Below are 13292 nucleotides of genomic sequence, written 5' to 3'. Positions count from 1 at the left end.
GTTTGTTGTAATTGTTAGTATAGTTAAACTAGTGTTTTCCCAATCATGGTTTTGATAATCTCGCCCCACCCCTTTCAAATAATAATATGAAGGTTATTGCTGGAGGCTTCAGACGATACTTGGTTTGATTCTGGACCAGTGGTGACTACATTGAGACTCCGTGAAAGCCACATGGCCATTTTGTCCCACATTACAATTGAGACTACATCGGTTGACTAAATGTTTATTTGTAGTAATTTTTAAGTTAATACTGACATTTGTATCAGTTCTCAAAAAGACCCTGGAAAAATGATGGTGTTTGACGAATGGCAACAAGCTGCAACTACAGATTGGTCAAACAAAAGAGAGAACATATGGTTTGACCACAGAGACTTGTATGAAATGGTGTTCCCATAACCTGTCTTTACCCCATCCTGCCATCATGCCAGTGTCTCACACACACAAAGCCATATTTGTGTTGCTATGTTGTAGAAACTTTGTAGTTTAATTTAAGTGGCTTGATGCGTCTCCAACTAGTGCTTCACAGTGCAGTTTCCAGCAGCTGATGATATCACGGTGTGCTAAAAGGTTATACACACTCCTTTCATTCCATGTTGTACATCAATGTGGACATGTTAAAGGGGAAACATTATGTTTTGACAATTCTGTGCTTATTTTACTAATTTATACACAATGCAAGTTGGAATAACTCCAGTTGTTGTTTAAGAATAATATTGGTAATTCACCGACATCTGTAGTTAAAAATCTTGTCTGATAGTAAATGTAGCAGCATGCTTTTGCTTATTTAGTAGTCTCTGCTATAATATGTTGGTGTAGGTTCTCTTCCCTAGGTGGCGCCAGTGAAACGTGCATGCCTATTGCATGAATTCCACACTGTAACATATATTCTAGTGGTGTTTTCTGTGTACATATTGAGTGGGTTACAATGTACAGCTGACTAATTCAGTATTGTGTCTTTACTCAGCTTCTGCTGAACCATAATGTTTCATACTTCATAGTCTGTGTTTTTGTAGGCTGCCATGGTAACGTGTCCAAATAGTGCTTATTTTTAAGTGTATTCATTTTAATATTTAAAAAGATATCTTTAAAAATTTTAAGCTTTGTTATGTGTAAAAAGAACCGGTTCTTGAGGATTTTATTGCAGTCTTTAGTGTAAGGGAGGTAAAAATTAAAAAATTAAATAAATAAACAATAGCTAAAAGAGTGTGTCTGAATGATGCAAAATAGAGAATTTAAGCTGTTTGTGTGCTAAATTACTTCACTCTTCCAATTTACTTCATGTTTTGTTCATAGTGCTTGTAAAAAAATAAAAAATAAGTAAGTTTTTTTCTTCTGTTGACAGTTATTTAACTGTAAGGGATAAAACCGTGATATTGTCAATTGCATTACTTTACAGTTGTTGTTTATCTGTAAGCCTGTATATGAAGTCCATTAAGATGAGACAATAGAACAGTTGGCATATTTGAGATGGAGAATAATCAAATAAAACACTTCTTAAAATTTGTAATACTTTCAATAAAAGAGAAAATTTTATTAAAGCAAGAAAGCAATACACAATATTGAATTTGGTATACATGTACTTATTTTATTATTTATTTTGATTAAGTTTTTAAAAGTATTGTATTTCACCAAGAAGTTCAAACAAAGGCAGCTTTAGTCTAGATCTTCATACTTTAAACATTGTCTTGTTTGTTTGCAAAATCGGACCTTAATTTATTTCCTTTTTTTTTTTATGACATAAGTGTAAAACAATTTGCCAACTTCGATATAATGAGACAAAAAAAACCCAAAACCTCCCCAACATTTCAGTCCATAATAAAATAAATCCAGGATTACCCACTTTATTGTTTTTCTCCAATTTCGTTTTCTATGATTATGATTATTGATTGTGTGGTATAAAATAAAAAATAAAAATGTTTAGATGAAAATCTAGCATTTATTTTAATGTGAACTTAGTTGGCTGCTTGCAAAGTTTAAATAAATTTTAGGCATACTGTCTCGCCTTGATAAAGTAAAACCGCGAGATATAGGTATTCTTTTCTGGCAATGATGACAATTTTGTGCATTTAGGTTCATTTCTCACAAACTAAAGTCGTAGATAAAGAAATGTTCTTCTCGGTGCATGTTTAAAAAAAAAAAAATGATTTTTTTTTTTTTTTTAAACCAAAACATTATATAATTAAAGTATTTATTGTTTTTAAAAAAACATTAGAATGGATCCAACTACAAGTGAATGAATAACTTTATGGTATGCAAGACATTTAATTCTGCATAAATCTTATGATTATTGACATTAGTGGAAATTCAACCAGAACTGTCTTATATTATTGCACACTTAAATACGACATTGTCAATGGAGATTGAGTTGACATGTTGGTTACCATGACAGCACTACAATAGTCTTATTTTACATCAGTTTTGGAGATGTTCACCACTTCTAATATGAATTTTCCCTTTTTTTCCTTTGTTCCTGCCCCGTCTCTGATGTTTCAAACAATCACGTTGCGGTGTCCGTCTCCATGTGGACTCTCTATGTTGCTACTTGGACTGATTCTTGCTCTGCTCCTAACTGTTCCTCTACTTTAGAGTGTCGCGCCAGATGCTCTTTTTACCCTTTTTGGTACGTTTATAAGCACTCTTTGTTTCTTTTTCTATGTAGAATATAGCACCAGAAAACTGCTTATAAAATAAAACAATGCAACTTACGTCATTAAAACTTTAAATAACTTTTCACTTGTTATTCTAAAGGGTGCATCCATTTCAGTAAGAGATTGAATGTTTTGAACTGGCAGTTTTCTTAATTTTATGACATTATTTGTTACTAACAAAATATATTTTGTGAATTTGTTTATCTGTCTTCAGTTTCAAATAGTAACTTAATTTTATGTTCACTTTTAATTACCAGTTTAGAAACACATTCATCATTTGTGTCATTAAAAAAAAGTTAATCCAAAGCCTTTGTCTTCCAAAAATTGGTCATGAGATGAAAACGCAAACTGTTTTTATGAATAATATTATTTTGATATTCTCGATCTCTGTTTCATTTGCAATATATTAAGAATGTAATAGATTCAGAAACAAACATCTTGCGGAGCACTCCATTATGTTTTTCATGCAAAATTTCAAAGAATGGTAATTACCAATTGTTTTGTTGCAGCCAATTCTTAAAATTATATTTTGGCCTGTGTTTCTGCAACACAGTTTAAGGGTAATGTGTTAATTAGACAGGAAGCTAGGAGAGCTGTGGCTTTCTAACACTGGTAATACAATGTGGTGTTCGTGTCTCTAAACTGTTTGATCACTGTCATCATAACTCAGTGGGTCAGTCACTGTATGCTTCAGCTTGATGCTTGGGCTTCCAGGAGGCTCCTTCCTTGGTTGTCCCATACCAACCTGCCCACCACTGTCAGTGGCCTCTGTAACCCTCTCTTGTTTTCCATCTGACAGGCGTGTATGGGGATGTTCATCGGGTGAAGATATTGTTCAACAAGAAAGACAATGCACTCATACAGATGGCGGAACCCAACCAAGCTCAACTCGGTAAGGATCTTTACAGTCTGTTGGTTGTAAACAAATATTATTATTAGTGTTGTGAAGATACCCTACCTTCATGCATTTAGTTAATGGCCAGTTAGAGAATATTTTTAAATTTTTTATTCTAAGAACAAAAAGGACCAAATTCACTAAGCCTGTTTTGTTTTTGTTTTTTGTTTTTTTTAAACATGTTTTAGCATGTCAATATGTAGTTACAAAAATATTTTTGTGGTAAATTTGGCCCTAAAAGTCACCAAATTAATATCTTTATAGTTGAAGCTTGGAGATTTCAGCAGTTATTAAAAGGATCACCGTCATTGCAGGCCCTGTGCTTATAAAACTTTTAGATGTTGAGACTTTAACACTGTGGCAGTTCCATGCAAATTGTATGCATGTAACATCATTAGATTTGAGTTTTATAAGCATGGGACTGACCAAATTTAAAGCTTTTCTTTACAAATAATCAGATAATAATTTTGAATTACTGTTATGTAATTTTCTTTTCATTTTTCTCTTTTTTTTCAGCCATAACTTTCCTGGACAAAGTGAAGGTGTGGGGCAAGCCTATCAGGGTGGCTCAGTCCAAGCACTCTGTGGTTCAGATGCCCAAAGATGGACAGCCTGTAAGAACATACAGCCTAATGCTCTTCATTGATCATGTGGCTTAATTATCACTTCCCATAGGTGGACAAATTGTCAAGTGTTTAAATTTAAGCATCAGTCATTTTTGGATTCTGCAAAATCTTGATGTTCAATAGTTGTTCAAAGTGCTATTGTAATTCGTGGAAATGAGAATTCTTGTGCCAGGTTCACCCTTGGCATTTTATAATAAGCTATTTGTTACTCGGGATACTGTTGAGAGGGTCAAATACTTTTAAAATTTTCATTTGAAATCTTGCATGAGAAATTACAAAATCTGAAATAATATGAAATTGGATGTAGAATAACACATAACTATTCATAAAGTCAGTTGATATTTGTATTAAAGTTATTCTTTTCATGTCCTAGCTTGACATTTGTGTATATACCAATAGCTTCAGTTAATGTTAGGCATTTAAGTATTTTAGGCACAGTATCTTTTAAGAATCGTACAATATATATCAAACCTTTTTTGGAAACAACTATTGATCTGTCCATATTGACTAGCCTACAATGTTCTGTTTTGTTGGTCTTCATTTTTAAATATTTGATTCTAGGATGCTGGCTTGACAAAAGATTACACCAATTCACCTCTGCATCGCTTCAAGAGACCAGGATCAAAAAATTGCCAGAATATTTTCCCTCCATCTGGGGTCCTTCATTTATCTAACATTCCGTAAGTATTTATTTCCCAACATCCTACCCAGTGCTCGATGACTGGTATATTAAAAGTGATATTCATTTAAATATACTGACAGAGAAAAGCCAGCTGTAAAGGAATAAATGTTTGAAATTAGTGGCTCCATTGTCCCATAGTCCATAATGTGAGTGTCAATATATCATTTTTTAAAGACTATTTGATTTTCATATTTAAATTTGCAAATTTTGTTGTTATTATATTTTATTATTAATTTTTTTAAATTATTATTAAAACTGCTATATTTATTTAAAACTAAAGCTGTTGTATTGACCTGTTTTATGTGTTCTATAATATATTGAAATGTATTGTACAAGACATTTAATAATGTTATAAATATAATCAGTAATAATGTAATGAAAATGTATTAATGTTTTATCACATTGTTTTTAATTTGCAGACCAAATGTTGAAGAAAGTGAAATCACAGATTTGTTTTCAGAACATGGAACTGTGAAAGCCTTTAAGTTTTTCCCGTAAGTTAAGATTTTATTTATCGTGCAGTGTTTGATGAATCTATACTGAACAAAATAAGAAACTTCCGCTAACTTAGCTTGAGCATAACTTGATGAAAACAAACCGGGGGAATTATTGTTATATATGCGTTTAAAGAGTGTTCCATGATGCATCGTTTGGTGCAAAAATCATGGCCATAGGTTAACCGAAACTGGGAGAAATTTTGACCAAGTGTGGTAGGGGTTAAAAAAAAAAAAACCCACTTAATAACGGGTATGACCACCTCTTGAATTGACCACTGCAGTGCATCGCAGGTGCATAGAATTGACTAAAGTGTTGATTTCTGCCTGTGGAATATTGTTCCATTCCTGAATGAGCGCTTGACGAAGTTCGTTGACGTTAGCGGGTGGGTTGGGACGACGCCTCAATCGTCTGTCCAGACTATCCCAGACATGCTCGATGGGGTTGAGATCAGGACTTTTAGCGGGCCAGTCCTCAATGAAATCAATGTTATTTGTCGTAAGAAAATTTACAGTGTCACTAGCTGTATGAGAGGTGGCATTATCATGCTGAAAAATCGAGATGTTGGCGTTGTTATGGAACAGAGGAATGACGTGATGAGTGAGAATGTCATCGCGGTAACGTTGAGCATTTAAATTGCCATCAATGCCGACTAGTGGTGAACGATAACCATGGGCAATGGCTGCCCAGACCATGACACAACCCCCACCCCAGAAACGATCTCGTTCATGAACACAACAGTCAGCATAGCGTTCATTTCTCCTACGGTAGACGCGCACCCTGCCATCACCACGTTGTAAAGAAAATCTGGATTCATCCGAAAAAAGAATGGTATTCCAGCGTCGCCGTATCCAACGAGTGTGTACACGTGCCCAATTAAGACGATTTAGACGATGATGTTGCGTTAAAATGCATCCGACGTCCTTACGTCGTGCATGTAAACCGTTCTCCCACAGACGATTATGAACAGTTTGCCCACTGATTCGGTTATTATGAAGCCCAGGTGTGTTAGCAGCAGTAGCAGTGGCAGTTTGGAATCGATTGCGCAAATGCATGTTCATGATATAGCGGTCTTGACCAAGCGTTGTAACACGCGGACGTCTACGACGTGGCAAGTCGTCGGTGCTTCCTGTCGTTCGAAATCTTACGCTAAGATTTCGTATCACTCGACTAGAACTCCCAACATGCCTTGCAACGTCTTATGTCGACATGCCAGCATTAAGCATGCCAATCGCCCGTTCGCGTAAATTATTGGGTATTCTTGGCATACTAAAAATGCTACAATGTAAAAAAAACTTCAATTTTTTACAAATTTTGAGGCGTTTTCGTTTACTTGACAACATTGTCAGTAAGACAAGTAAAACAAATTGACCGAATACTACACGGGACATGTCGAACCATGCATGCACGTGCAAATTGAATTTCACGTTGTCGACAATTAACAGTGCAAAAATAATCGATAAAATTCACGAATCCTGATAATACAGCTCAAGGCTAATACTACCTATATAATTTCATTACACAATGAATTCTTTAACACAACAAATACTATATGTGCAAATAGGAAGTTTCTTTTTTTGTTCAGTGTAGTACAAATTAATTAATTTGCCTTTGTAAATATGGTCAGAAAAGGTTGGCATTAGAATTATTTTCTTAAATATGTAATTTTCACACAGAAGGATCTTTGTGAAGGCTATGCTTTGGATTTAGAATTGCGGGAATAGTTGTGAGAATCAATTCCCAAGTAACTCGCAGTCTTCAGTATGTTTTCATATTTAGGTCTCGCCTAACTTACTCCAAACTGATTGCTCACTCTAGACGATTTCATCTTCTCATTAGTTAGTAACATTTTTGCTTGACAATTTCAGAAAAGACCGAAAGATGGCCCTGATCCAGATGAACACAGTTGACGAGGCAGTCATCGCTTTAATAGTAAGTTGACTTACACACAGCAGACACTCAATTGTTAGCAGACAGTTGATGAGGCTGTCATGGCTTTAATAGTCAGTTGGTTTACACACAGCAGACACTCACTTGTTAGTAGACAGTTGATGAGGCAGTCATGGTTTTAATAGTAAGTTGATTTACACACAGCAGACACTCACTTGTTAGTAGACAGTTGGCGAGGCAGTCATGGCTTTAATAGTTGATTTACACACAGCAGACACTCGCTTGTTAGTAGACAGTTGATGAGGCAGTCATGGCTTTAATAGTTGATTTACACACAGCAGACCCTCACTTCTTAGTAGACGCTTGACGAGGCAGTCGTTTTTTTAATAGTAAGTTGACTTACACACATCAGACACTCACTTGTTAGTAGACAGTTGACGAGGCAGTCATGGCTTTAATAGTCCTTTGATTTACACACAGCAGACACTCACTTGTTAGTAGACGGTTGACGAGGCAGTCATGTTTTTAATAGTAATTTGACTTGCACACAGCAGACACTCACTTGTTAGTAGACAGTTGACGAGGCAGTCATCTTTTTAATAGTAAGTTGACTTACACACAGCAGACACTCACTTGTTAGTAGATGGTTGACAGTCATGGCTTTAATAGTTGATTTACACAGTCCCCTTATTAGTCCCAACCAGAGGGCTATAAGTTTTGTATCTATCTGTCGGTCTGTAAGTCACGCTGTTTTTTCCGTATATCATTTTCCAGACTTCTTTTCTTCTTTTTTTCAATGCCTTAAAGTATTCAGTTGAAAATTTGGTTATTGCTTTATCATGTAGAGTTACAGATCAAATTTAACTTTCATGGCAATTTACAAATTTGTGGCAGGAGTTATGGTTCTTGAACTTAGGTGATATGAAAATTTGTTGGGCCTTGTAAAGGCTATGTACTGCAGTAGTCAGAAGGTTAAAAAGTAACAAATAAAATATTTTGATTAAAAAAAAAAGATTTCAAAAACTATATCTGCTATCTGGTAATACAACAAATATCGGCTATATAGCATTTAAAAATAGCTGTTAAGTACATAGCTGTTACTTTTGTTATTGTGTGCTACATATCATTTTATGTTTTTACTTTTTAAATTCACAGGCTTTGCATAATCACCAGCTGAGTGAAAGCAGCCATTTGCGAGTGTCATTCTCCAAGTCAACTATCTGAAAGAAAATCCACAAGACTGTAATAGTAACTCACGTAATGCCTCCTTGACGACACTGTTTGACTGATTAAAATTATGATGCCGAAACTTGTCCCATAATGTGCCAGGCATGTTGATTTGATGTTGGCCAGAAGAGAATCTGCCTGTGGTGTTGAAGAGACGCTGATGCAGGGAACAAGTGCCTTTTATGTAAATTCTGTAGATTCGTGCTCCACTTCAGCTCTTGCCACAAATGAGCAACATTATATACTTGAAGGAACTGCAATGGATAGTTGTTTTTTTACGGGTTGGAAGGTCATAATTATTAACTTTGTTTTGGTTAGCATTGGTGATTATTTTTCCATTATATTTTTAGATATATTAAGATAAAAACAAAATTGAAGTTGACAAGGGAGAGTGCATTAATTTCACATTTGTCCTTGCTTACTTCATATTGGAGCAGACTTCAAACTAATAGTACTGAAACAAAATGGTAATACAGTTGACAAAAATGAGCCTGCAAAAGAATAAGGCAGCAATTCATTATGTTTGCACCATTTTTGTCCATTGCAAAACAAAATAAAGAAGATATATAATAATTTTTGTATTGAGAACACGACAACTGTATCACAAAATACAAAAAAGACATTTACCACTTCCAAATGATTTATTTGGATTAAATGTTTGGTTCTTCAAGTTAGCACAAATAGAATGTTCTGTCAATTATTGCAGAAAGTCGGATAAAACTGCTAAAAAAACACACACAAAAAACCTATTTCTGGAACACCACACCAGTGCCGTATCCCTTTGATTTGCATACATCATGCAACACCATGCAACACCATTTTAAATGCAGTTCATTTATTCTTTATGCTTTTCATTTTACAACCGCTTCCTCCACATCACTATTTGCAGGTCTTTTATCATCTGTTGTAATTTGAGTGTAGAAGTTGATGTGCTGGTGCCGGAGAACCTGTGTAACAAAATAAATATATAATTATACAGTGCATTAAAAAAAAACATTAAGGACATGAAATTAACTAACATTTTGACAATGTCATATTTTGAATCCTATCTAAACAAACTGCTAAATCCAAGTAACCCTTGAGGAGCCACATAAAGGAACATAAGAAAACTGGTAGCTTAACAGTGGTAGCCATTTGACTACAGTCAATCAAGTATAATTACAAACTTTCTGTTGTTATAGGACTTATTCTATTCTGATTGGACAACATCACTAAAAAAAACCCGTAATGTTATTCTTCAATAAACCTCGGAAATATGACATCATTACATCACATTAGAAACTTGTTTACGTGGTTTGTCATAAAAATTGTCATTTTTTTGTGAATTTATCATTTACAAATTTAGTACAATTTGTGACTTGTAAATCGATAAATTAAAAAAAACCCCACACAATTTGATATAACCAGCATTCTGAGAGTACTGCTAAAGCAATATATGTTTCCTGTCACATTTGCTATGAAAGTCAAACTTGATCTATAATGGTGCATGATAAGTTATACACAAAATATTCTGCTCAATATAAATTTTCATATTTCCCATGTTCAAGAGCAATAACGTAAAAACTAGTAAATTACCATGTAAATCAAAACTTGATCTGTAACGGTAAATAATAAAGCTATACAAAAAATTACAGCTTAACATTGTGAATGGAAAAAGTCCGGAAAACTATTTTGGACGGACTAAACCTATAGGACTGATGGGAGACTAATATGGAATAATAACACCTATAAACTGCAATCTTGCCTCCCTATCCTATATTTGTTATAAATGCATAGTACAAACATAAATACAGTTTTAATAAACTTGTAGCTTTTGCTTTCTACAAATACTGTCGGGTTCCAATGTGCTGTTGAAAACCATACCTCTATTTTAGGCTCTAAACTGCTCACCAGCTGCATTATTTTATAACTGGTGTAGACATTGGATATATACTCTTCAAAAGAAGAAACGCAAAACCACATTGTCGTAACATTTGGAGAATTGATTTAATTATTGAATGGTGAGTCCGATAATTACCAAATGTTGCAGGATTGTTCACAATTCACTCTAGTCCATTGTGAGTAAGTGATAGGACACACCACCAAGGTCAAGGTCATCTGGAGTCAATACCGGGTGTGGCCTCCGCGTGTGTTGACAACTGCCTGGCACCGCCTGCCCATTGAAGCAACCAGAGTACGGATGACGTCCCGGGGGATGGTGGCCCACTCGGCCTGCAAGGCTGCTGCCAGCTCGGGCAGGGTCTGGGGCTGTGGTTGTCGCTGTCGGAGGCGTCGGTCCAACTCGTCCCATAGATGCTCAATTGGGTTCAAATCCGGTGATGTCGATGGCCAAGGAAGGACATTAATGTTGTTGTTCTGTAGGAAAGCCGTTGTGAGACATGCTGTGTGAGGCCTGGCATTGTCATGTTGGAACACTGCGTTGGCGTTGGCCATAACTGGAACGATGTGTGGCCGGAGGATCTGGTCAATGTAGCCCTGTGCATTCAGGTTGCCCTGCACGTGGACCAGGTCAGGTGTGTGAGATGGCTGCCCACACCATGACACTACCCCCGCCGAATCTGTCCACTTCCTGCACGCAGTTTGCCGCATAACGTTCACCACGACGCCTATACACGCGACATCTTCCATCATGACGTCGGAGCAGAAATCGGGACTCGTCACTGAACCACACCTGTCTCCATCGCAGTTGAGGCCATTGTCGATGAATCTGGCACCACTGCAGTCGGAGTCGACGGTGTTGTGGTGTTAAGATGACACCTCGAACTGGACGTCTGGCACGAATTCCTACCTCACGTAGGCGGTTCCGTACGGTCTGGTCGGATATCCTGCGCAAACCTGGTATTGCTATGGCTGTGGAGGTGGCAGTAGTAAATCGTTCCCGAAGGTGGCGTACCCGGATGTAGCGGTCCTGCCCGGGGGTAGTGACCCGTGGTCGACCGGATCTAGGGAGGTCACGTGTTGATCCATGTTGCTGGTAACGGTCCCACAGTCTGGAGATGGTGCTTGGGGACACATGGAATGCCCTGGCAATGGCCGTTCTGGATTCGCCTGCGTCTAGTCGGCCGATGGCATTGTTTCTCTGCGGTTCACTGAGACGTGGCATGTCCTGGATTGTCAACTGTCGGCCAGATACAGAGGCCAGGCAAGCGAACACCCTGCACTTTTATACTGTCGGTGTTCATGTTGCACGTGCAGACAACGCACGTGCAGTGGCGACATGGTTTGCACGTGGCTGCGTTTTTGCGAATATTCACATTTTGGAACTTTATTGTACAGTAGCTGCGTTTTATCGAATGTAACCGTGGGAATGTGTTTGGGACATGCAATGACCTTATATTCACAAAGCATGAACCGGTAGTTAACATAAAATCGGAGTTATAACCCATTTGTACCCTTTTGCGTTTCTTTTTTTTGAAGAGTATATTAATGAATATCATTATTTTCCCCAGCTGTTGGGCAACACAATTGTGGCCCCAAGTTCAGTAATACACTTTTCCAACTTTTTAGCACTGATAAAGTGTATCTAAATCAGTTATTGAAATGGGTAAAATTAATATAAATATATGTAAACTAAAAGAAACCGAAGGATGGTGCATTATGGAAAGGCAAAAGCTGATAGTGGATTTTAAATGCTTAAACATTAAGAACATACAGTAGATTTAGAGTTTTAAAACTATGCTGACTCACCTCATTGCCCCAACTTGTCCATCCCGGCCACAGGTTTCTGGCAAAGAGTTCCAGACATTTGGGATTTTCTGGCAGGTATAGTGAAAGGAGTTCTATAAAATCAAAAAAGAAAAAATGTAAACATTTTGCAATAGGAAAGAAAGTAAAATTCATTAGTACTATTGACGTCCCAAACTGTTTTTGGCTAATGGCACAAACACATATATGATATGGACAAAAAAATCCCAAAAATCTATATTTATCATTTACAGTACATGAAATAAAATATATGCCAATCAGTTAACAAAAAAAATTCCACATAGCCATTACTTGATAAAATATGTTTCTGAAATATGCACACTTTGATTAACATTTTTAAAAAGGAAAAATTCAGTTTGTCAAGAAGAGTTAGTTAGTAGAAAATTAATGGTTTTATGAGTTTGTAAAGTTTTATATTTAGATGCTTGTCTGAACTTTATTGTTAATGAAACTACCAGAACTGTGAAGAAAAACCTCACAAATGAACAACAACAACAAATTGGATGATGATTGCACGAACTGTACACGAGAAAACAAACCCAGACAGAGTTTGAAGCATAGTTTGATTGTCCTGTTTTTTTTAACAGATCAAAATAAATTTTATGTGGAACAAAAAAGGTATGACTTTAAATGTGGACACTAAGGTGGTGCATGGTTTTAAGTGCATGTGTACCTAGAAGAGGAGGTTTTTTGGAATGAAGACTACATGGAACGCTGATAACAGTTTTGTCTCTAGGCAGATCATCATGGTTACCACTTGGAGATTCACATGCTGTTCTTCCCATGACCAGCATCTCGTACGGCTGTTTTTGAGTGGAGTCAATACTGGATATCGGTACACCACATGTTGTCACCTGATATTAAATTTATTTTTAAATTAATAACAAATACATTTAATTAGTTATCAGACACTTAAATACCATACAAAACCAATTAAGACAGAAAAGATAATTCAGTTACTATACTACCAATAAAACTGAAAACCTTCAATATATTTGCATACCCTAATTGTTTGTTTTTGATAATGGCAGTTCATTATCAAGCAAAAACTCTTCCTGTGGCTCTTTAATGAAAAGTTCATAATAACATCCACCTTAATTTTCCAGATCTAACCAAGTCTAAAA

General features: G+C 36.2%; 2 protein-coding genes across 23 annotated transcripts in view; one reads left to right on the top strand and one right to left on the bottom strand.

The window, feature by feature from the left end:
• Positions 1-9053, top strand: part of LOC121374349 (polypyrimidine tract-binding protein 1-like) — a 170328-nt gene extending 161275 nt beyond the window's left edge. For all 19 annotated transcript variants that reach the window (XM_041501437.1, XM_041501429.1, XM_041501427.1 and 16 more), the window contains 7 exons: positions 2587-2620; positions 3448-3540; positions 4060-4157; positions 4731-4849; positions 5271-5345; positions 7215-7278; positions 8392-9053. In XM_041501437.1, coding sequence (XP_041357371.1) covers positions 2587-2620; positions 3448-3540; positions 4060-4157; positions 4731-4849; positions 5271-5345; positions 7215-7278; positions 8392-8460 — 552 coding nt within the window. In that variant the 3' untranslated portion in view covers positions 8461-9053. The remainder of the gene's footprint in view (positions 1-2586; positions 2621-3447; positions 3541-4059; positions 4158-4730; positions 4850-5270; positions 5346-7214; positions 7279-8391) is intronic.
• A 32-nt stretch (positions 9054-9085) lies between these two features.
• LOC121374348 (N(6)-adenine-specific methyltransferase METTL4-like) overlaps positions 9086-13292 on the bottom strand; it is a 30234-nt gene continuing 26027 nt past the window's right edge. For 3 of the 4 annotated variants that reach the window (XM_041501425.1, XM_041501424.1, XM_041501423.1), the window contains exons 8-10: positions 12842-13022; positions 12151-12242; positions 9086-9410 (exon numbers count right to left, since the gene is read on the bottom strand). In XM_041501425.1, the coding sequence (XP_041357359.1) occupies positions 9315-9410; positions 12151-12242; positions 12842-13022 (369 nt within the window). In that variant the 3' untranslated portion in view covers positions 9086-9314. The remainder of the gene's footprint in view (positions 9411-12150; positions 12243-12841; positions 13023-13292) is intronic. The other variant, XM_041501426.1, reaches the window with a different exon arrangement.

The sequence above is a fragment of the Gigantopelta aegis genome, chromosome 6, assembly GCF_016097555.1.
Source record: "Gigantopelta aegis isolate Gae_Host chromosome 6, Gae_host_genome, whole genome shotgun sequence".
In the NCBI taxonomy this organism is placed as follows: Eukaryota; Metazoa; Mollusca; class Gastropoda; order Neomphalida; family Peltospiridae; genus Gigantopelta; species Gigantopelta aegis.
The sequence above is the reverse complement of the archived record's forward strand: the minus strand, read 5'-3'. Positions and strand labels throughout refer to the sequence as shown.